Source organism: Macrotis lagotis, chromosome 2 (genome assembly GCF_037893015.1).
Source record: "Macrotis lagotis isolate mMagLag1 chromosome 2, bilby.v1.9.chrom.fasta, whole genome shotgun sequence".
Classification (NCBI taxonomy): Eukaryota; Metazoa; Chordata; class Mammalia; order Peramelemorphia; family Peramelidae; genus Macrotis; species Macrotis lagotis.
The window spans coordinates 322,354,544-322,379,100 of record NC_133659.1 but is presented as its reverse complement, the minus strand read 5'-3'; the positions used below and the strand labels follow the sequence as shown (position 1 = coordinate 322,379,100).

Sequence of the window (24,557 nt, the reverse complement as noted above, 5' to 3'; positions counted from 1 at the left end):
AAATGTTGGCAAAGTTTCTACATTTTTATCTAGATTGTTTCTACCTAACAACTCCAAGACAGTAAGAAAGAATCAGAGTTTCTTCATTATATTTTTTACAAAAGACTTTAACCTTTGTATCTGGATAGTCCACCCAATTTCTTGTGGCTGAGAAAATTCATTTCCATTATACTATGGTTTCTCATTGAGGATGCTCTCTAAACTTAAAAGACTAGTTTTACAGAGAAGACAGTCCTACCCATGTCTTTCTACTTTGATAGGACCTACCAAAACTTAGATTGTTTTCAAGAATCCATGATTCCTTCCATACTATGATGGGGTGTAAAAAGGATTTATATTGTCATCATTTGAAAAAGTTATCAATGAAACGTTTTTGATCATTATTTCCAAAATTGTATGTCATGGAAAACTAGTAGTCTGTACTATGTGAATTTTAAATAAGTATGTTTTATGCTAGTGATAGATTCATATCCAATACTTAAGGGGGAAATGTTAAAAATAGGCCTAATTTCAGTTTTCAGAATGTCCTGTTTTAGTCTGACATTCTCCTGACCCTTTTTATCCTAGCCATGTTTCACTTTCTTAAGTCCTGCCAAAATATTTTGGAGACACCCTGTTTCCCAGAGTTATGCCTAGTCAGCCCTGAGTTTGGCAGAACAATAATCCCTTGCACTCTGGATGATATCAACCCCCCCCACCCCCCCCCCCCCCCCCCCCCCCCGCCCCTCCCAGACAAAGTAAATTGAACTAGCACCAGGTATTCACTAAGGGATTTAGCTCCCCTTATTTCCCAGGGCCATCCATCAGACCTCCTGACTCTGGTATCTACAGAACTTCCAAAAGAATTGAACCAGGTATTCCTATTCCCACCACACTACAATTTAGAATATTCCCAACAGATCCAAGAACACCTATATTGATCCAAGGAAAGCCAATCATGAGAACTATCTGAGGACCTCAGAATGATTATGGTCCAGTCCATTATGCATATAAATTCTGCCTTTCTCTCAGTAAGATAAAGCCCTCTTTCTTGGGGTTGGTTGGCTTCCATTTGCAAGTGTCATTTTCCTCACTCTGAAATTAATTAGACTTCTATTTGTGTCCTGACCTTCCTGTCTCTGACCCACTTTATGTAGCTCTCTCCACCTACAGGTTAGAGGCCAGTTCTCATCCAGCTGACAGCCCACATTTATACCAGAAATGTGTCACAAAGGCACAAATTCTTCCTAGAAGCATTAATTTAGGAAACTTTGAAAAGATAACATCTAGCTAGCTATAATTACACAGATAGATAAACAGTTACTTAATTTGGCTAAGGAAACTGAGGAAGAATACCTTGAGAAAGTTTCCAAATTCTCTAACTACCACCACCTGAGAATTACCTATTTCTTGAGATAGATGCAAAGATTGTAAGCTAAAAAAGCTATATAAATATGGGTTATCACTGTACTAATTTCACTGGATAATTCCAGTGATTTTACTTTTTAAAAAATATGTTGGATTTTATAAACAGATAGCATTTTTTAAAAAATGAATAAAGAAGAATATACAAGAAACTCTAATATCACAATTATTCTAATATTTATTGGATCAGGTTACTTGATCATGTTAACCATTACTTATAGATGAATTTAAGATTTTAAAACTAAAATTTTTATAGCCTTAAATATTCTAAATACCTAGCACAATGTCCATTATATAATGGATGTGTTTTTTTAAATGAGGGTTGCATTTAAGTTTAGTATGAGGGTGTATTATGTGTGTGGTGCACCCAGGTAGGAATACTTATCTACACACCAACAGTGGAGAAAATGTTTCAGTGGTTACCTTAGAGATATTCTGTTTCCCTTTCGGCAGCAAATAGAACTGGTTGACCAAAGCAGTGTTATTTTTGAAGATCCCCACATCACACCACTGTCGTTCTCCTTTTTTTTCTATGGCCATTGGCTTGGAAGTTGTATCTTTCTAATATTAGAGAAAGAAGCATTATGTAGCTTTGCCATACTGTGGCATAACAACACGAATTAGATCAAATAAATTCATGCAATAACAGGAGTAAACACGACCATAAGAACAGGTCACAAATAAAGAGTCTTCATATTAGCTTAACAGTGATCCAACAATTTAAAACCTAGAAAAACGGAGGCTTTGTGCTAAGCCAGCAGCTTCTGAACTACCAACTTAATGGAATTTCATGTTTCGAAATTGTTTCTGTTAAAAGTCAGCCTCTTAGGGGCAGCTTGGTGGATAGAGCACCAGTCCTAGAGTCAGGAGGACCTGAGTTCAAATCTATCCTTAGTAATTACCTAGCTGTATGACCTTGGGCAAGTCATTTAACCCCATTGCCTTGCAAAAAAAAAGGGGCCATATCAAAAGTCAGTCTCTTGGCAAAGATACAGGAGTGGTTTGCCATTTCCTTCTCCAACTCATTTTACAGATAAGGAAATTGAGGTAAACAGGGTTAAATGACTTGCCCAGGGTCACACAGCTGGGATTGTGAGGTCAAATTGCCAGTGCTTCATCCATTATACCTTTCATTATGCCAACTATGCATTTCAGCAATGACCACTTTAAACTAACCATAATAACAAAAGAGTAATATTTTTGACTTTTGTTACAATTGGCTCCAAGAAGAACAAGTCATTTTGAACTGGCTTAGTTCTAGGCTCAGGGGCAACCTGTAAACAAACAGTTATTTTGGGGCTTGAAATAAATAACTAGAATTCTGCAAAACCGAGTAGCAGTGGCCAAAACGAAAATACATTTTGAATGTACAGTCTACATGCAAGTGAACTGCATCTAGTGGAATCCAATAACTGAATATTTTCCTGCTAAAAAGAAAAACAAAAATCTACCCTATTTTAAAGCCTCCTTTGATGATAAATGGAATTGCAATTATCTACCTTTTGTATTGCATTGTTGCTCATCTCTTTAAGTGTGACTATTTATATAGCCAAAACTCAATTGAGTACTTCCACTATTTTACTCCTAAATGCATAGGAATGTTATTCTGAAGTCTGTCATACTGGCTTATCTTTAGGACCAGCTTGTTAGAAGGAAAAGCTTTATGAGGGCAAGGACAAATTTTGCCCAAAGGCTAGCAGAGAGCTCTGTATGGATTTGGTTGCTTGAAAAACAATACTCCCAAAAAGTTGGTTAGAAAGGCATATGGGGCGGCTAGGTGGTGCAGTGGATAAAGCACCGGCCCTGGAGTCAGGAGTACCTGGGTTCAATTCCGGTCTCAGACACTTAATAATGACCTAGCTGTGTGGCCTTGGGCAAGCCACTTAACCCCATTGCCTAGCAAAAACCTAAAGAAAGAACAACAAAAAAAAGACATTATAAAAAATGATCATGCATTTGAACTAATGCATTAACAACTCTGGTTGTTGAAGCCAAACAAAATTCAATTTTAACTGTCTTTCCACTGAAGGGAAAGAAGAGCAGCTATGTATGAGGTGACTCAGAAGCCTAATGTAATGTGAAGAGGAAAGAAGAGATGAAATATATTAAGGAAAAAAAAGTAAATGAATACTAATAACAAAACTAGGAGTAGTCTTCTGTATATAACAGGGAAATTAATCAAATAAAAGATGCTTCTTTTTATAAGAGATAATTTAAAACCTTGTTTTAATCGTGCAGAACACGCTGAAAGATGCTTCTGTTCTGGTTTTTGCTCAGGTCATAGATTAGACCTGTAATAGATTTTTTTAATTTTTTTTAGATTTTTGCAAGGCAAAGGGGGTTAAGTGGCTTGCCCAAGGTCACACAGCTAGGTAATTATTAAGTGTCTGAGACTGGATTAGACCTGTAATAGATTTAATGTCTCTGATGTTTTGTAGGTCCAACAACTAGTTGGTGAAGATGACAGTGCTACAGAGTTAGAAAGGTGCTCTGGCCTGCAGGTTCAACCCCAACACAGCAACTTTTGGACTCCCAGTAGCTAACTCTAATAGTCTTTTTCTCACCATGTCTGTCTACTTGAAACGTTTGGTTATTCTTTCAACCATGTCTAAATTTAATTCAAGATGCTAGAAACACTGTCATTTTCTGTTTCTTTTTTGGCTTTTGCAAGGTAAAGGAATTAAGTGACTTGCCCAAGGTCACACAGGTAGGTAATTATTAAGTATCTTAGACTGAGATTTGAAATCAGGCCCTTCTGATTCCAGGGCCAGTGCTCTATCCACTGTGAAACCTAGCTGGCCCATGCTGTCACTTTCAAGATGTAATCAACTTCTAGAAAGTAGATAGTTACAGAAACTCAGTGTCCCATAGCCCTATAAAATCAAGAGGCCAAACACTTACTGATAACAGAACAGTTGAGTCCTGGGTTTCGGCAGAGCTGACTTTGGTTATTGGTTGTACAAATGCTTCATCAGCTAAAAACAGATTTTCAAATTAGACTTACAGGATTTCTTATTTTAAAAAAAAGATATAAATCACTCAAATATCATTTGTAAATACTCCCCTACCTCATATTGTTAAATAGATCCTTCAAAAATAGTAAAGTTACCCAAAAGAATCCAGCTATTGGGATAAAAACTCTCTCTTTGATAAAAACTGCTGAGAAAATTGGAAGTTAGTATGGAAGAAACTTAGATTAGACCAACATCTCACACCCTATACCAAGATAAGATCCAAATGGATACAGGATTTAGACATAAAAAAATAATACTATAAACAAATTAGAAGATCAAGGACTAGTTTACCTGTCAGATCTATGGAAAGGGGAGCAATTTATGACTAAGGAAGAGATGGAGAACATCACTAAAAACAAACTAGATGATTTTGATTACATTAAATTAAAAAGCTTTTGCACAGATAAAACCACTGTAACCAAGATCAAAAGAAATGTAGTAAATTGGAAAACAATCTTTACAACTAATGTTTCTGATAAAGGACTCATTTCTAAAATATACAGAGAACTGAGTCATATTTAAAAAAAAAGCCATTCCCCAATTGACAAATGGTCAAAGGATATGCAAAGGCAATTTGCAGATGAGGAGATCAAAGCAATCCATAGTCATATAAAAAATTGTTCTAAATCGCTTATTAGAGAAATGCAAAATTAAACCTTCTCTGAGGTACCACCACACACCTAGCCAATATGACCAGAAGGGATAATGATCATTGTTGGAAGGGTTCTGGGAAATCTGGGACACTATTACATTGTTGGTGGAGCTGTGAACTTATCCAACCTTTCTGGAGAGAAATTTGGAACTATGCCCAAAGGGCAACAAAAATATGCATACCCTTTGACCCATTAATACCACTACTGGGTCTATACCCTGAAGAGATGATGAAAAAGGGTAAAAACATCACTTGTACAAAAATATTCATAGCAGCCCTGTTTGTGGTGGCAAAGAATTAGAAATCAAGTAAATGTCCTTCAACTGGGGAATGGCTTAGCAAAGTGTGGTATATGTATGTCATGGAACACTATTGTTCTATTAGAAACCAGGAAGGATGAGAATTCAGGGAAGCCTAGAGGGATTTGCATGAACTGATGCTGAGTGAGATGAGCAGAACCAGAAGAACATTGTACACCCTAACAGCAACATGCAAGCAATGATCAACCTTGATGGACTCACTCATTCCATCAGTGCAACAACCAGGGACAATGTGGGGCTGTCTGGAAAGGAGAATACCATCTGTATCCAGAGAAAGAACCATGGAGTTTGAACAAAGTCCAAGGACTATTTCCTTTAATTTAGAAAAAAGACCCAGATATCTTATTGTCTGAACTTGTTATCTCTTATACTTTATGTTTCTTCCTTAAGGATATGATTTCTCTCTCATCACACTCAATTTGTATCAATGTATACCATGGAAACAATGTAAAGACTGACAAATTGCTTTCTGTGGGGGGTGGGGGGGAGGGAAGTAAGAATAGGGGGAAAATTGTAAAACTCAAAATAAATAAAATCTTTAATAAAAAAAATTGTGAAGTTAACATTAGAGGAGAAACTTGATAGAAGCTAAATTCTCAATGAGTTTAGAAGAGAGTTACAGGAATTGTTGTATTTCAACTCCCACTAAAAATTATAAGTGATGTTATCATATAACAATTAATGTTGGTAAGGAAGGGTATGACTATACAGTAAGTATATTAATATTATGTGTATATTTAGCAATAATAATAGTATTTATTACATGTACTATATAATCCAGAGTCAGAAATCCTAAAACCAAGTGATGTGCATGTAATTTGACTCCTATTGACTCACAGAAAGTGATTCTATTTAAACTTAAAAGAAAATAAGGAAAAACTACAAATCAGTTAAGCTGGGAAGGCTATTATTACTTCATGGCCTAAAACTGAACATCCCACTTTGGGGAATGAAAAATTGGCCACAGCCATGCATATATAAGTGCAGGCACTTCCTCCCCTCCCCCCTACACATATAGAGTTTTTTTCATTCCAAATCATTGGGGAACTAGATAGAGCAGCACAGATCCTAGCTTTGAGTATTTACAATGTTTTCTGAGAGGCTTGAGTCACACTTAAGATGTGTTAGATAGAAAAGATTCAAAATACAACCCATGAAACATCTCAGAGACCTTCTGATTTCCCACCAAATGCTGTGAGTGATGCTTCATCTTTAACAACTGCTCCATTCGTATTGGCAGACTCTGTTTTAATGGCCCGCTGGGGTACTGTGGGATGTGTGACAGAAATGGCACTGGAAACAGCAGCTTCTGGGTTTACCATCCTTAAGTCCAGACCATAAGATTCACTTACATTCTTTGAAGTTTGAGCACCTGGAGTTAAAAGGGCAAAAAAAAAAAAAAAAAAAATCAAATTAAAAAAAATCATCTGCAGGGAATTTCAGATCTATGACTGATTCTAAAAAGTCCTGGGCCAAATGATATACCTCAGTTTGAAGTTTTTAAATTTTTTTTTTTAGGTTTTTGCAAGGCAAATGGGGTTAGGTGACTTGCCCAAGTCCACACAGCTAGGTAATTATTAAGTGTCTGAGACCAGATTTGAACCCAGGTACTCTTGACTTCAGGGCCAGTGCTTTATCTACTGCGCCACCTAGCTGCCCTAAATATTTTTTCTAATGAACTTAAAATCCACAAACAAGAACATATAAGAACAGAAAAAAATGGTAAATGAACTTGGATTCCTAATTATATAGAATTTTAAGTAGTTTATATTAACTCTGACAGTAATAAAACCACCCTCCTTGTCTATATTTCCCTGACATTTTTTGTTCTGCATCTTTTTCTATGTTTCAGTGTTTTGCTGACCTTTATTTTCTTCCCTTTGGCAAGGGGGATAGGCATTCCTATTCCAACCCGCCAACTCCCCTCCCCCCCCCATGTATTTTGTAAGACTGCCATCAAAAATTAAGAGGGTTCATGATCTTAATGGACTTGCTTATTCTATCAGTGCAACAATTGGGGACAATTTTGGGTTATTGGTGATGGAGAATATCATCTGTATCCAGAGAAAGAATTGTGGAGTTTGAACAAAGACCAAAGATCTTTAATTTAATACCTTTAATTTAAAAATAAAAGGCATCTTATGTGATCTTGCTATCTCTTATATTTTGTTTTTTTCCCTTAAGGATATGACTTCTCTCTCAACACATTCAATTTTGATCAAAATGCATGGAAACAATGTAAAGACTATCAGACAGCCTTCTATGAGGGGTGGGGGGGAGGGAAGCAAGATAAGGGGAAAAATTATAAAATTCAAAAATAAATTAGAAAAAAATTAAGAGAGTTCAGAAAAAGCAAAGACTCTTGAGACAACTGTAAAAGGCATATTTGGCACATCATTCTCAAAAAAGTCAAAACTTTGCCTCTGGGCAGGGTGTGGCTCACAGCAAATGAAAACCAGATGGGGAGTTTATAGAAGCCCTAAGTTTTTTCTGTATTAGGGGTAGAACATAATAGATTCTAGAATCTGGAAAAACTTTACAAAAGATTCATTACACACATTCCTGCAGAGCCCAGGTTATACTTCCAGATACTTCCAAAGAGCTGGGATTGGACTGGTTGTGGGTGTTCCTTCTAGCTACAAATCAGCCTTTAGCAATGAGGATTCTGTGATAATGGAAGTCCATCCATGGGCCTCAACATGGAGAAGCTCTTCATTGCCACATAACTCTAGTAATAATAGCTAACATTTATGGAATGTCTACTCAGCATTGTGCTGAGCACTTTACAATTATTACCATCTCATCTACCCCTTACAACAACTATATTTTTATTCCTATTTTACAGAAGAAGAAACTGAAACAAACAGGTAAAGTGACTCACCCAACTAGTTACTAAGTGTCAGAGGTTGGATTTAAACTTGTATCTTCCTGACTCCAAGCTCCTGATGCTCCCTCTTCTCATTCCTCCTTGCTGAATTTGTCCCTGGGGCTCAGCCTCTCTCTTTTGCATTTTCTCTCCCTGTCTGTCTGATCACTTGTCAGATTTCTAACCACAGCTGGCCTGCCCTCCTTTGGGTCACTCTCACCCACTGTGAGCTCTTTTCTTCAGGCCTCTGTCCTAGGAAGACTTCTCTTTTCCTAGTTCCCAGAGAGGCAGTCATGGCTAGCAGAAAGAGGGTTGAAAGTCTAGAGCTCACAGGTATTTGGTAGTGGCATAACCCAGAGGAAATTCTGCTCTCGATTCATGATCCCAAAGATTCCTAAGAGATTCTCTCCTGAGCTCCAGGTTCACATCACGAGTTGGCCAAATGGAATTCTAAGAGGCATCTCCAATTCATCATGTCCCAAGCAGACAATACCTTTCCCCCTTCCTAGCTCACTTACCCCCAGACTCATTTTGTTGTCAAAGCTTGTTTTTACCTTCATGATATATTATGAATGTCTTTTCCACAACCACCACCATAATTCAGGCCTTTATCTCTGATGCGAGCTAGTGCAAAAATTCCTAACTGGTTCCCCTGCCTCCAGTCTCCCATCTCCCTCTATTCAGTCTTGCCTTCCATATTGATGCCAAAATCATTTTTCTGTAAGCTCAAACAACTCCCTGTGGCCCCCTCAGATCAGAGAGAAAAGACACTTTGAGGTATGAAAGATTCTTCACAGTCTGGCCCCTTCCTACCTCTCTCCCTTTCCCTCTCCATACTCAATGCTCAAGCCCTACTAGCTTATTGGTTATTCCACATCCAAGCTTAGCAGTGATGGACCTTTTCCTCCTCACCTCAACCTTTTGGAATCTCTTTTCTCTCTCCAGGCCTTTTGTCTCCAGGTCAAGTACCACTTTCCATCAGTTTCTTACCGTATATGCATTCCCCTGGAAGATTATTACCTTGTATATATCCCTGTAGTCACATAGGAATGCTTTCTCTTTATTTTCCAAACTTACAACAAGGTTCAGTCTCTAGTGGAGGTGAAGTAAGTGCATGATGGAATGACTACTTAGACCTCCCAAAGTTCATGTACTTGCACAGTCTTGACTGGTGACACATTGGCATGGGGCTTTCAAACATCAAAAGTTACAGGTCCCAAAAGAGATCTTGCTTGAACTTGCCCCTCCACATCAGTATGATTGTCTTCGACCAAGTAGAACTTTCAAAATGTGATGACATGAGCTTACTCGCTTCTGGTTAATACCATATGGAGGGACTGATTCTCTATGCATTTTGTTGCTTCCTTTATGATACATTCTACTTTTAAGAATAACAAACTCCCCTAAGACCAAGCTCTGAGAATGCTAGGAAGCTATTTCCCCACTCTTCTTAGTCAATGTATGCACAAAGGAAAATGGAAACAAGGTAGCATCCAACTAAAAATCTCTGATAGTGAAAATTTCAAAAATCTGTTTCTTATGATCAGAAATATTATGACTATACTCTATGTCCAAAATGATCACCTTACAATTTCTTTGGAAAAGTTCTACTTTTTTTTGACATGGCCAATAAGGAATTTATTTTTGCTTGACAATGAATACTTGTTACTGGTTGTTGTTTTTTTCCTATTACTTTTCATGGAAGAGAATTGGGAGACAGAGAAAACAGATTTTGCTAACTGGAGCAAACATAATTTTTTAAAAAAGGTTCTAACAAAAATGACTTCTTTAATACTTGATACAAAAAGTATTTGTAATCCCTTATAAGGCTTGCCATAGTCAAGTATACTTTTTAAGCCTCCTGTGCCTGGGCTGAACCTCCTGAACATCCAGGTTTTCCAATAGATGTCTCCTATAGCATCATCACTGGTGAGCCAATCTCATCATCGACCCAGTGTTAACTGTTTCATAAGGAATTCCAAAACCAAGGACTGTGAAGATACAATGATGCAGTGACTTCCAAGGAAGGCAGTAACACTCAATAGACAGCAGGTCACAACTGTCAATTTTCCTGGGTTTCTTCAGTTTGTATTTGATACATACACCACTCTACCATAATGCCCTCAATGATCCTGTCTCCCTCTATTCTGGATAAGCCCAGGGTTTAAGTTTCTGGGGCCCTAAGAAAGGCTTCCTGACCAACAAACACATATCCTGGCCGCCTCCTCCTCCTCCTCCTCCTATCTTTCCAGACTTCAGACACTTCTCTCCCTAACACACTTCATCTAGCCAAGCTGGCCTTCTGGCTACTCCACAAACAAGTCTTCCCATCTCTTGACTTCCCCTCCCCAGAATTCTCTCTGGCAAATCCCAGGCCTGCACCAGTCTCCCTCCTCCACTGGAAGTCTTCCTCAACCCCTCTGCATCCCAGTGCCTCCCCTCTGTTAATTATTTTCTATTTATCCTTACACAGGTGCTTTGTATCTGTTTGCTGATACAATATTCTTATTAGAATATTGTAAGGTTCTTGAGGGCAGGTACTGTCTTTTTCATCTTTTGGGACCCCTCCCAGTGCTGAGCACACATGCTAGGTCATCAATGCTTACTTTCACGCACACACCAAAATACAAACAAAATCACCTATTTTCCAATTTTTTTAGGTTCCTATTTATTAAAGAGGCATGCTTCCTTTCAGTAATTTCAAACCAACACTGTCCATTGCACCATGTTACATTCAGCCAGAATCATGAGGGGATTAATCATTCAATGGAAAAGTTGATATCTGTACCTTCATTTTTCTTTTGCAAATCCACTGACCAGCTGCCATCTGCCACATTAGTTGCCAGTGCAAAGGATGGAAGAGAACGGGTGTTGGACTCAAATTCTTTATGATCTGACTGACTTTTTACTGCGTTTCCTTTTGTAACTATATGGTCAGGTTCTGTACTATTTCCTGTGTCTTCTAGCTTTAATAATTCTTGGGATAGGAGAGAAACTGGCATCTATAAGAAAAAAGATGAGAACCAAAATCCATGTCATAATTTTTTTGAAGTAAGGTATACAAACAAAATTAATCATTTTATTTTGGAATTATTATTTTATTATAATTAAACTATTTTGATATCTTAGCTAAGGTCTTTTTTTTAATTGAAAGGGCTCTCACTTTTATAATAGTTTAAGAAAGGATAATATTTCACTTTTCTTTTTACAATAATATGCTGATGCCTAGTTTTGAGGTAGAATGTGGTCACCTTTTAGGAAGAAAGCATTAATTTTAGGACAAACATAGTTTCTCAAACAATACTTCTAGGTTTTCCTAACGACCTTTACAGAGGGTCTAAATTTACTATTTTTGTTGCTGGAAAATGAACAAACCATATTCAAGACAGGGAAACCTTATGATGTTCTACAAAGCTGAATTTGTTAGCTAGCTAAGGGTTTATATCTAAGCACAAAAATGTATTTTAGTCAATTTGGATGGAAATGTTTCTAAAGTCATAACACTTGCCTAGAACTTCAAAGTACACATACCTACAAAAAAAGCCTTTTTTAACACTTCACATGGCTCACCATACCCAAGTGTTCATTTAGAAAGCCCAAACCTTAAGTCTTTCCTGCCTAGGTCAAGTCATTAGACTTCTACAGAAATCTCATGCTTGCTTCCATAAATCCTCAAGAACTGTTGCTATGAGTAACTACACTCAAAGGACAATCAAACTATGCCTACCCAGCAATACCACTACTAGGTCTGTATCCCAAAGAGATCACAAAAAGGGGAAAAGATTCACTTGTAAAAAATATTTATAGCAGCACTTTTTTTGTAGTGGCAAAAAAAAAAAAAGGAAATTGAAGGGATGCCCATCAATTGGGAAATGGTTGAACAAATCTGCTGTTTAATAAGAAATCATAAATGGGCAGATTTCAGAAAAATCTGTAAAGATTTGCATGAATTGATGCCAAATGAAGTGAGCGGAACAGCAGCAGAATGTTGTAAATGATAACAGCAACTTTGTGTGATGATCACCTATGATGGACTTTGCTCCTCTCAGCAGTTCAGGGACCAAATATAATTCTAAAATACTTATGATGAAAACACCTTCCACATCTTGAGAAAAAAATCTTTAAAACTTGCTTTACGGTTTTTTTTCCCTTTTGCATGATTTTCCCTCCTTTTGTTCTGATTCTTCTTTCACAACACATCAAACATGGAAATATGTTAAACATGATTGAATATGTATAACCTATATCAGATTACTTGCTGTCATGAGTAAAGGGAAGAAAAGAAAAATGCAGAACTCAAACGTTTACAAAAATGTTGAAAATTATCTTTATATGCAATTGGAAAAAATATAACACAAAAAACCTTTTAAAAAAACTGTTGCAGGGCAGCTAGGTGGCACAGTAGAGCACAGGTCCTGGAGTCAGGAGTCCCTGAGTTCAAATCCAGCCTCAGACACTTAATAATTACCTAGCTGCATGGCCTTGGGCAAGCCACTTAATCCCATAAAAAAAAAAACCCACTGTGGCCATGAGGAAAGCCTTTTGTCTCCAGTTCCAAGTATTTTCCTCATGTAGCTGTGCTTTCAGTTCAAATTTTAAATAATCTGAACTATTTTTGATGTTGTTTCTTTGCTATCAAAGTGATAATACCCTCATCCAAATGGTCACAGGCTATAAAACCAAGTGTTAGAACCATGACCACCAAAAAGAACAAAGAGACTCTAGGTGCAGGCCCTGTCCACAACTGCACAGATCTCATACTATTCTTTTTGGGCTCTACCCTGATTTGAAGATGGGGAAGAGTTGGGGAGGTGAGGGTGGGGTGGGGCATGATCAAGTTTTTTTCCTTTTTTTCTAGATGGGTCAGATAACTACATTTCCAAAAAGTGGTGAGACCTTACTTTCCCATATAAGGTCCTATTTTACATAAAGAAAAAACTCCTTCCTTTCCAACTCAACCATCATTTTAGTCACCACCGAGGAAGGCTAGTCCAAGTGCTGGTTTATCAATTTTTGTGTGTGTATGTTTTTTTTAAATACAAAAACTAGGGTGTCAAATCTACCAGTCTTTTCTATAAGAAACACAAAACATAAATTCAATGTATAAGAAGAACCAAAAACATGATGGTGCTCTCTAAGTCATTCAAGTATTTGGCTTGTGCTCCTTAAGTTACAAATAAAAGCAGTCTGAATTTAGAGCAATACAGATTCTATCCCTGAAGAGGGGGAAGGAAAAGGTAGATGGACTCAGTTCATTGAACAAAAATTAAGTCACCAGGAATGTCACCTTCTGGTCTAACTCAGGTTCAGAGTCTCCAACATTTGACTTACATTGTTGGGCACAGTGTTATTACTGGCTGGCCTGGGAAAATCTGCTTGGACTCCTGCAAGGAGAGAAAATTCATCCAGAAGTTGCAATATCATTGAAACAATCAATCCTGTATTATTAAATTTCTTAGGAAGATTGGTGATCAGAAGCCCATCAGAAAGCTCTTTGGGGTTTCTGGTCCATTTTTCTTTCATTATATCCCCCCAACTCAGAGCAATATTCAGCATAGCCATTAGTTTTTATTTCATATTAGTTCCCCAGCACAGGATATATTAACAAAAAACTGCACAAAGATAAGAGGCAAGGGAAAGGAAAAACTCCCTACTAGGTCTTCCTCTGCTAGTTTTACTTATTGGGAAATACAGAGAGATGGCATATTTTGTATGATTAAAAGAGATGGCATTCTGTAAGCTGTGCTTCTGGTATGCCGAGTATGGTTTTAAAACTACTGCAAAAGGGGTAATAACTCCTATTTAGGAACATGGAAATATTGGTCTGGCATTTCCTCTCACCTTGCAAGTTTGCATGAGAATCTGGTGAAGCCACTTGGTAGGGAAGATCTGTGTTCAACTGAAGTAGATAGCCTTCCACAGTAGGAACTTCATCCCATTTAACTTGGAAAGAGTTAGTGGTAGCTTTGATCACCTGGACTTGGGACGGTGCTGGTGGTTTCTCTAAAGAAAAAATCCACATTAGACTAGTGGGTGACTGGAAACACTCAGTCTTATTTCCCAGCACGGCAGGCCAGACCCCAGTAGATAGACTAAGTCTGTCTTCTGTCTCAGGATATTAAAATGCTTTATACCGAGTAGCATCACATGATTCTTTGGTGTCTTGGACATCAGTATTTCATCCCAGAATGGATGGAAAAATGTGTTTTGTGACACAAACCAAGCAGGAAGCCTAAGTCCAAAGCAGCCTTATAACCTAAATCAATTTTCTTTACTCTAATATGTTTTCTCAAAAACTACTAGTATTAATAATAATAGCCAGAGTTTATATTCCACTTGTAGGTTCATAAAATACTTTACTTATGTTAACTCATTTGAAAACAGTGTTGGACTTGAGTTCAAATCCAGCCTCAGACACTTAATAATGACCTCGCTGTGTGACCTTGGCAAGTCACTTAACCCCACTGCCTTAAATAAAAAATTTTTCGAAGAGAAAAAAAGGGGCAGCTAAGTGGTGCAGTAGATAGAGCACTGACCCTGGACTCAGAAGGACCAAGTGACATGGTGTTATACAGCAAACATCCGAACAAGGGAGAAGTCTGCCCTTGACCAGTGTCAATGTCATGTAAAGTTTGGTTGCTCTACCTCTCAAGAACTCAGAGCTCCCCAGAAGAGTTCAAGTCAATGGATTTATCTGCTTGGAGTGAACAGTACAAGACTGATAATTCTAAGATGATTTGGGGAGACAAAGGAGAAGACTTCATATGGGACCAAATCTGATGACAATCATTTAGCAAGTCTTTCTTAGCCCCTACCGACGTATCCATGACTTTGCTAGGAAATGACAGGACAAGCAGGAAGAATGAAACAACTCTGATTTGCAAGAATTAGAGGTAAACCAAATCACAGACCAGACATATCATTGAGCGAGCCCCAGTCACAATTAGGACTCTTAGTCCCTGACTCCTTGGATTCATACAGCAGTACTATAAGGAGCCAGGAGGTCTAGGCTTAGATTCCCATGCTCTAGAATGGGGCAATGATGCTATACACCAGGCCCAAAGTTTCCAGTAAAGATGCTCATGGGCACTGGTTCTCTGACCAACACTAAATCATAAATTAATAATTCCCTGTGCAATACCCATTTGACAGGTCATCTAGGAACCAGAACTGGTCATTTTTTTAAGACCTGATTTTAAAAGGGCTAAACCAGACCAACTGGAAAGAATCATCATAGGATGCTTTCAGCAATTTTTTAAACTTGCTGCTGTTGCAGATTTGCCAAAGCAAATCAGTAAAACACAAATGTGTTCTTCATTTCAAAAAAAGGATAAGAACATAAGTATTAGGTGAGACACTCAATTTGTGTTAAGAACTTGGTTTTCCCTTTTTCAATTATTTCCCCTTCCTTCCCCCCCTTCCCCAAGAGAGAAAGCAATCTAGTATAGATTATACATGGATAACTATGTTAAACATACATTATTCCCTTTTTCAAAAAGTAACTGAACACTTTGAATGGTTTTGTTCAACTGATTTCCAAAGTGGGATTTAAGTGGGATGACTCAGACATATGAAGCTGTTTTTGTTGAACATTCTTACCTACCAGTATCAAGATACCAAAGGTCTTTGCAGCAAACTTGATTGTTCATGGCCTTTTTGTAGCCATCCCTGCCACTCCAAAAATACAGGCGCGTCCCAATGGCAACAGCACAATGTCCGGCTCTCGGTCTTGGTCGTGAGTTCTTTTTGTCCTCCTGAGAATCAGACACTAGACTAGTCCATTCTGCTGTATCTAAAAACAAAAACGAAATAAATTCACCAAAAATAGTTTTTTTAATCCTCTGTTAAAAGGAATAATTCAATCGGCAAAAACACTAACCCAAATTCAGGTAAGAAAATGAGCTGGTACACCTCCATTCACAATCCCGAGGAGAAGCTTCTACATTGTTCATGGTTTGGGGAACCCATCCGCCAAAAATGTACATCCTAGAAAGAAGAGGCACAATGGCTTTAGGATTTCTCCATGGATGATGTACTTCTTCCATTTCTGACTTGAAATGGAAATTCAATTTCTCCCCCCCAAGACTTCACTGCACTGTCTCTGATTCTGCAACGAGGCTTCATCTATGTGTGCTTCAATGGTGGCCTCAGAAGAACTTTTAAAAATTAAATACTTTTGGAGAAGACATCAGAACCAAACCTCTTAAAGCCATTACTTTATGATAGCTTTTGGGCATAAAATAAAATGCAAACTAAACTAGTAGTATATTATATATTAGGGCAGCTAGGTGGCATAGGGACAGATAGATGGGCATGGAATCAGGAAGACCTGAGTTCAAATCTGGTCTCAGATATTTACTACTATGTGACCTTGAACGAGTCTCAGTTTCCTCAATTGCAAAAAAAAAAGCTGAAGAAGGGAATTGCAAACCACTTCAATCTTTCCTAAGAAAACCCCAAATAGGATTGCAAAGAGTTGGACATGACTGAACAATAAAACAAAAAAATTCTATCTTATAGTATAGAATCTATGTGAGAGGTGTTCAATTCCCCTTTCTCCCCAAGGTGCCCAGCAAAACTGTGTAACTGAGAAAAGTTTAGCCAAAAAAAGAAAATCAATATGAATTACAACAAAAATCACATGAATTTGTAGTTTTCTGAGGCAATATGTGGCCAGCAAGGATCTAACACCACCTATATAAGATAGAGGAAGTCAGCTGTATAGATAGCTAAAATCCAACTAATAATTGCTAATTGATACCATTTATTGAGGACTATAAGGTTTGCAAAGTGATTTACAAAACTCTATAGTAGGTGTTCTTGTTAGGCCAATTCTATAGATCAGCAAAGTGAGACAGAGAGGTGAAGCAACTTGTCCAAGGTCTCACGGCTGGTCAGTATTTGAGATAGATTTGAACTCAAGGTTTTCCTGTTTCCAGGTCCAACCCTCTCTCCACTGAGCTGCTTCAAAACGGGATTGTGTGAAGGAAGCAAAATAAAATGAGGGCAAAAGAGAACATTAAATCATTTCACAAAACACTGTTTCCCAGTCACTGCTTCTTCAGGAAGACCTTCATCACAAAGGCAGGTCATCAGTCCCCTGCTTGGGGGTCCTCATATGTTCCCCAAGTTGACTCTGTCTTCCTTCCTTCCTCCTGATTTATACTTGGGGTTCTGTGCTGGCCAAAGACTCTGGAGCTGGATGCCTGTTCAGACCTTGGGGAGAGGTCCAGGATGTGTAAGGGTCAGCTTAGTGAGACCTGAGGAGGCACCTCCATCCATAACAAAGCACCAAGCCGGGGTGGCTAGGTGGCGCAGTAGATAAAGCACCGGCCCTGGAGTCAGGAGTACCTGGGTTCAAATCTGGTCTCAGACACTTAATAATTACCTAGCTGTGTGGCTTTGGGCAAGCCACTTAACCCCATTTGCGTTGCAAAAAACCTAAAAAGAAAAAAAACAAAACAAAAAAACAAAGCACCAAGCAATTGGTGGGGGGGTGTCTTCAAGAGGCCTGTTCATCTTCTGCAAAAGACTTCTTCAACTGCTAGTGCCTTTCCTCCATCCCTGCTATCTTCTATTTCTTTTTCTGTATCTATATGTATTTCTAGATCTATTTCATTTCTCTCCTATTAAAACAGAAGCTCTTGGCAGAAAGGACTGTTTCATTATTTTTACTTATATCTATATCATGGGTGTGGAATAAATACTTGGTAATTGATTGTTAAATCCATCTCTCTCTCCTCTGATTCTCAGTTCCCCTACCTCTACTCCCAACCCCTCTGGCTCCAGTCACCCCAGTATTTCTCAAAGGGCAAGAAAAAATGGAGATGACAGATTTTGTTCCATGAACTCAGGCCTGTTCTTGGACTTTCAAAGCTAAGTTATGGAAAGAAAGATCTTTGTAAGCCTTCCCCCACTTATGAGGCAGTTAAGACAAATACTGTTCCTATTTCCTATACAAGAAAGCTAGTGTTCAGAAGAGACAAATGACCTGCCCAAAGATACAAAATGAGAGACATAACCAGGATTCAAGCCCTTAGCTCCCAACCTCAAGAGTCTGGATGACTCTGTTTATCATACTACCTGCCATATTTCAGTTTGAAAAATAATTCAAACCAAACTTAATGCCTATATAGAAAGAATGGGAGGGAAGGAGGGAAAGAAAGGAAGGAAGCAGGGAAGGAGGGAGGATTTCTCTAGCATCTACCATATGTGAGACACTGTCAATCTCATTTGATCCTTAGAACAACCCTTGGAGCTAGATTCAATTCTTCTTTCTATTTTAGAGTTGAAGAAACTAAGACAGACAGAATTTAAGTGACTGCCCAGGGTCCCATTGCTGGTAAGTATCTAAAGACAGATTTGGACTCAAGTTTTCCAGACTCCAGATCCAGTGTCTGCCTACTGAGCCCAAAACTGTATTTAAGATCAGGAGAAACTAATTACAGGAAGAAGTTTAATTCCATTGATGTTCCTTTTACTCCATTACATTTTTTGGCAAAGGAAGAAACCTATCCAGTAATAAGCTCCTAGGTGAAAATGGCCAGTTCCCTAAATAATGAGGGACTTTCAAGTCCCACCAAAAAAAAAAAAATAAAGAAAGAAATGACATTCTGAACCAAGAGGACAATGAGAATCAAGTTCATGCTATGTAGCAGCAGAAAGCTCCAAGGTGTTCTCTGCTGTGCCAGCACAGTGGCGGGTCCGATTTTAGAGAAAACGTTTCCACACCCCAGTGATAGGCATACTGACTCCAAGGGTTTCCTACTGAAAATGGAGCACAATGCGGATTTCTTGTTCAGGGCTAACCAAGAGAGGTAAGGGCAGGCAAGGCAGATGCTAGCTCCATCTCACCCAGCCAGGTAGAACTGCCAAGCATGAGCTTTTAACAGAACTTACTTGTTTCCTATAACATTGGCTGTGTGGAGACTCCGTGGGAGTGGCACAGTTCCTTTGGTTTCTGGTTGTGACCATGACATGGTTTCTGAAAGCAAAAAGGACACAAACCTCTTTGTAATTTCCAACAACTTTATGGATTCCTTTGAAGAGAAAGTATTTCATATCATAAAACATGCAATTTTCTACTGAATACTGGACCTGGAGTCAGGAAGACCTGCATTCAAATGCTACCTCAGATGCTGTGTGTGACTCTAGAGAAAACATTAATCTCCCTATGCCTCAGTTTTCTCATCTGTAAAATAGGAATATTAATAGCACTTGCTTCCCAAGGATGTTGTGAAAATGAGATTTTTGTAAATCTTAAAGCACCATATATATATATATATATATGTATATATATATATGTGTTAATTATTATGATGATTATAAAATGCCTAACAGTTGACCAATTTTATACAAAAGAATTCAAGTGCTAATACTAACAATAGCTAATACTTTGCTGTTGCTCAATTGTTTTAGTAGTATCCAGGCTCTTCAAGATTTCCCTGGCAAAGATGCTGGAGTGGTTTGCCATTTTCTTCCCCAGTTCATTTGACAGATGAAGAAACTGAGGCAAACAGTTACATGACTTGCCCAGGGTCACTCAGCTAGTAACTTTGAAATGAATTTGAATTCAGGTCCTCCTGCCTCCAGGCCTGATGTCCCATCCAATATGCCACCTAGCTGTCCTTATTTAGTCATTTTCAATCACGTCTGACTCTTCGGACACTTTGTAGGGTTTTTTTTGGCAGAGATACTACAGAGTAGTTTGTCATTTCCTTTTCTAGCTTATTTTACTGATGAGGAAACTGAGGCCATCAGTGTGAAATGACTTGCCACACAGCTAATAACTGTCTGAGGTTGGATTTGAACTCAGGTCTTCCTGACCTGAGAAAGTCCTTAAGTATAGATTTTTGTTTGCTTCTCTCCCTCTAATAACAATTACAGATCTGAGTGTCAAAATGTCAGTTTCCTCCTTGGAAAACAAGAGACTTTCTAAGTCATCTTTCTGATAAAAAAAAAAAAAACTGTAAAATTCCTATTGAGACAGGATGGCACGGACATCCTGGAGAGGAGAATCTCATGCTCTACTGAAGTCTGTGGCTATTAAGGCCCAAACATCCTTCCCACCATGGGTTCCTTATTGATGTGACAAGATAAGGTATTCTTTCCCTGCAATGAGATTCCTGATGATGTGACACAAGGCACAACTATAACATAAGCTGTGATTTCATTGGCTGGTGCTAATCACTCTATATACTCCTTGCCTATCTCCTATAAATAGGCTCCTCAGAATTCTTGCTTTGAGTTCAGTTTTCTTAACTGCCTTCTGATTCATGAATAATTTGTAAGCTTGGAAGATTTAATAAGTCTAATTTCTGTTTTGTTAGCTTAATTTCAGTTTTGCCATTCTCTTGGAGATTATCAGTCCATTGCTCTTTCCATTCTTTCATCTACTTGCCTCAATTAATAGCACTTATTCATTTCTTTCTCTTGGTGCTTACTCTGCAGAAACAATAACATTTCAAACACATCATAGTCTCAATATCATAGGTAAGCATCACAGGTAGGGAAAGAGATGTAAGAACAAGGTGAATAGCTCACCCCAGTCTCCTGGCCTTGGTTATTTCTGGATGCCACTCAGGGATCACTCCCTGTAAGCCAAACCCTTCAGCATCATTCTAATAACAATTCTATTTTCTGGCAGGAAAGCCTATGTCTGCTTCTTTGAAGTTCACTCTATCCAAAGTGACCATTCAGTTCAGATCCAAATGGCTATTATCCCCTGATCCCCAGATCATCTCCCCTCCTTTCTCAGACCCACAGTCTCTCATACCCTTCCAATTCTTGCCCTTTGCCACAATGGTGTTCCCTCTAATATCCCAATCTCTCTGTTCCTTAAGTATCTCACCTCCCCCAGCCCTCTCCTCCATTCCACCTCTGCTACCCCAAAACTGTCCCAGACTTGATCTTGGCATCACTCACAAGGCTTTAGTTTCCATAACTAAGCATCCAGACATTTCTTTCTAGTTTCCTCCATCTCCCTTTCCCCTAACTTATCCTTCATTCTCCTTCTAACCCATGGTCTCTCTTTCTCTCTCTTTTTTTTTAATTTTATTTTTGTAAGGAAATGGGTTAAGTGACCAAGGCCACACAGCTAAATAAATATTAAATGTGTGAGGTCGTATTTGAACTCAGGTCCTCCTGAATCCAGGGCTGCTGCTCTGTCCACTGCAGGACCCGACTGTCCCCTAACCCATTGTTTCTCTAGCTAAGCCATCCAACAAGCCCTGCTATGGCTACTCTTTCTTCCTAACCTTTTCCCCTTACTGATTCCCAATTCAGCTCTAAGCCAATTTGTACTCTCAAATCTTTCATGTTCCTTGCTCCTGTCTTAGCAAACCTACATCCCAAGCCTAGATTACTGTCCTCCCCCAGCCCTTATTCCCCAACCCACTACCTAGGCTCCTACTTACATGCTTTTGGAAGGATCTGGGGGGTTAAGTGACTTGCCCAAGGTCATACTGCTAGGCAATTATTAAGTGTTTGACTCCAGGGCCAATGCTCTACCCACTAGGCCACCTAGCTGCTTTTATTATTTATTATTTTATTCTAATCTCAGCTCAGTCTTCATGGCATCAAGGCCAGCCTTTTCCTCTTCCTAAATGATTCTTTCCACTAACCACATGGCTGTTTGAAACCCTCTGTCTCCCCTTCAAGAGTACTCCCTGGGTCCTCCCCCTCCATTTATCATCACACACCACCTTCCCCAATCATTTCCTCTGATCATTTCCTCTGTTCCTCTAATCTGATAAAAAAAAAAAAGGTGACCTTTCTCCTTGCTGAGGGGAACTCCTATACCTTGGACCCCATTCCTTCTTGGCTTTTATTGCCAATTAAGTAGTCTCTTTTCAATCTTTAGTCTCCTTAACCTCTCCTGCAGTTGGCCATCCTTTTCCCTCTGGGATTTGAAGATAGTCTTCTTTCCTGTTTTTCCTCCTCAACCTTTTTGGGTTCAACTTCCCCAAAGTGTGGATACCCCAAGACTCTGTCCTGGCCTTCCTGTTCTTCTATGCTCCCTTGTAGAAGCCATGCATCATGAACTGCTTATTGGAAATATTTTAAATAGAATGGGTCCATAGACATCTTTAACTTAGCTTATGCTCGTTATCTTTCATTGACCTTGTTCCCAAGAGCCCCACCCTCAGCATGACCCCTCTCCATAGTAGCCTCTTCCCCTCTACTCACAATATTACCACAAGGGCAGCCTTGTATCACTCTCACTTCAACCATTATAGCAAACTTCCGGCTTCATTTTGTGCCTCCCACCTCCCACTCTACCCCCTAGAAGCTCCAGGGGTTCCCTTGGTATGTGGCATCTAAAGCTCTTCCCAATCCAGCCCCTCCTGTGACTCTAGGACCCAGCCATGCTGGGCCCTTGTTCCTCACCCACAACCCTCCACCTCCCATTCCCACACCTTTGCCCTGGCAGAGTCCAGCATCCTCTCTCTCTCACCTTCACTTCTCGTCATCCCTGAGGTCTTTCAAAAGTTAGCTTTAGCCCTTTCTGGTCCACTTCTCACACAGAAAGGCTCACACCTCTGCTAGCGTGCTTCTTCCATTCATGCTCTCTACTCTGAGGTGAATACATGCTGCTCCCCTCCTTCAGAAGGGACGTTGGTTCTCTGTGTTTGGCACAGATAAGCTTCATGCTATGGAACTGACAACACAGTGCTAGTGTGAATGAAGCAGTCCAGAACTACCCACATCTGGGCCGCCACTGATAGAATCCAATAAAATCATCTGAAGCCCTTCATCAACAGACCCTTTACCTGGGGTTTGAAAAAAATCACGACTCACCTATATCGAACTGCCATAGGTCATCGAGCCGAGAACCACACATTCCCCCAAAAATGTACATTTTGGGAGTTCCTGAATCTTTCCTGCAATATATAACGGCTGTGTGGGATTCTCGTGGGGAAGGCGCAGTGCCCTTGGTCACTGGAATGCTCCAGCCCACAACGCCAGAGCCATGCTGTAACTCCAGTTCATAGAAGTCATTTAAATATCTAGAGGATGAAAAGCAAATTAAGATTTTTAAATCAGGTTTGGATTACTTAGGAAACAAAACTATCTCGTTAAACCCACACATGTATGTATACCTAATAGACAAATAGATACATGTGTAGACATACACAGTCATATATTTGTGTGTGCCTTGAGAAGGCACTGTGTACATTGCATGTATGCATAAAGGTATTCATTCTGCATATTCCGTATATCTCTTCTGAGCATGTCTATAAGCAAGCATGGAGAACACAGGGCATCCCAATTTCATGGTGATGATGCAGAGTGTAGCATCAGCTGATCCCTGGGCCCTAGCCCTCTAGTCTGTTTGGTTTTCATAAATGCACTTTTTTTTTTTTAAAGTCTCTTCATTTCCAAGAGATGATAGGAGGCCTTCTCACAGGCATTAGGTGAAGATCTGGCGGACCTCAAAGCACTTTATCCATTTGGGAGAGATCAAGTGAGATCCCAGTTGGAAAAGTACTTGGCAAACACTTCAATCCAAAGACTCTCTTTGTTATGAGCAATTAGGGAAATGCTTAAGGATTGATTCTTATCTTCTTTCACATTCTTAAATCAGAAGGAAAAGAGAGAGCCTAAATCTAGAGACCAGATATATTCTAGCAGTGGCACAAAGCTACAGTGTTGGATGTGGAGTCAATCATTCAAATGTTAGCTAGTTGTGTGCCCTGGGGCAAGTCATTTAGAGCCTCAGTTTCCTCATCTACTAAAATGGAAATAACTATACGGACCTACTTTTGTGAGGAGACAGGATAACTTACATAAAGCACTTATGTAAACCTGCCCAAATAAATGCAATTCATTAAGTAAACGTTAAAAGACACGAGTTCATTCTGTTATCTCAAATTTTCAAAATAAAAATAAAATAGAATTCATAATTTTGTAATATCATGCATATATTTGATGACTATAATAATTTCAAATAAAATGAAAAGCAATGCGAGATTTGCATCTTAATCATTTTTCCTATTCCCTAATTATGTGTTCATAACTTAAAGTGTTATGATTTACTACCCCACTACCCCACCCCCACAATCCCCAATAAAGACACTAATTAAAAACTCTAGTTGTCTGAAGTATTAAACAGAATACCTCTAAATATGAACTTTGCTTTTAAAAAAGGAAAAGGTTTTCTACTTGAGGGGGGGTTCGTTATTTCTTACTGAAAACAAATTTATGCAGGATAACAAAGTCTGGAGTATTATTATATTTTATTATAACAGAAATTAGCTTTTCCCCTAGTGTTTTGGAACACTGAATTCAAATACAGAAAT

General features: G+C 38.9%; 1 protein-coding gene across 4 annotated transcripts in view; it reads right to left on the bottom strand.

The window, feature by feature from the left end:
• HCFC2 (host cell factor C2) overlaps nt 1-24,557 on the bottom strand; it is a 59,181-nt gene that overhangs the window by 30,696 nt on the left and 3,928 nt on the right. For 3 of the 4 annotated variants that reach the window (XR_012476293.1, XR_012476292.1, XM_074226738.1), the window contains exons 4-13: nt 23,056-23,264; nt 19,156-19,240; nt 16,136-16,242; nt 15,860-16,048; nt 14,098-14,259; nt 13,588-13,640; nt 11,045-11,258; nt 6,562-6,762; nt 4,306-4,379; nt 1,828-1,965 (exon numbers count right to left, since the gene is read on the bottom strand). Coding sequence is in view for 2 of the 4 variants with exons in the window: in XM_074226738.1 (XP_074082839.1) it covers nt 1,828-1,965; nt 4,306-4,379; nt 6,562-6,762; nt 11,045-11,258; nt 13,588-13,640; nt 14,098-14,259; nt 15,860-16,048; nt 16,136-16,242; nt 19,156-19,240; nt 23,056-23,264 (1,432 nt within the window). In the remaining 2 variants the exon portion in view is untranslated. The remainder of the gene's footprint in view (nt 1-1,827; nt 1,966-4,305; nt 4,380-6,561; nt 6,763-11,044; nt 11,259-13,587; nt 13,641-14,097; nt 14,260-15,859; nt 16,049-16,135; nt 16,243-19,155; nt 19,241-23,055; nt 23,265-24,557) is intronic. The other variant, XM_074226739.1, reaches the window with a different exon arrangement.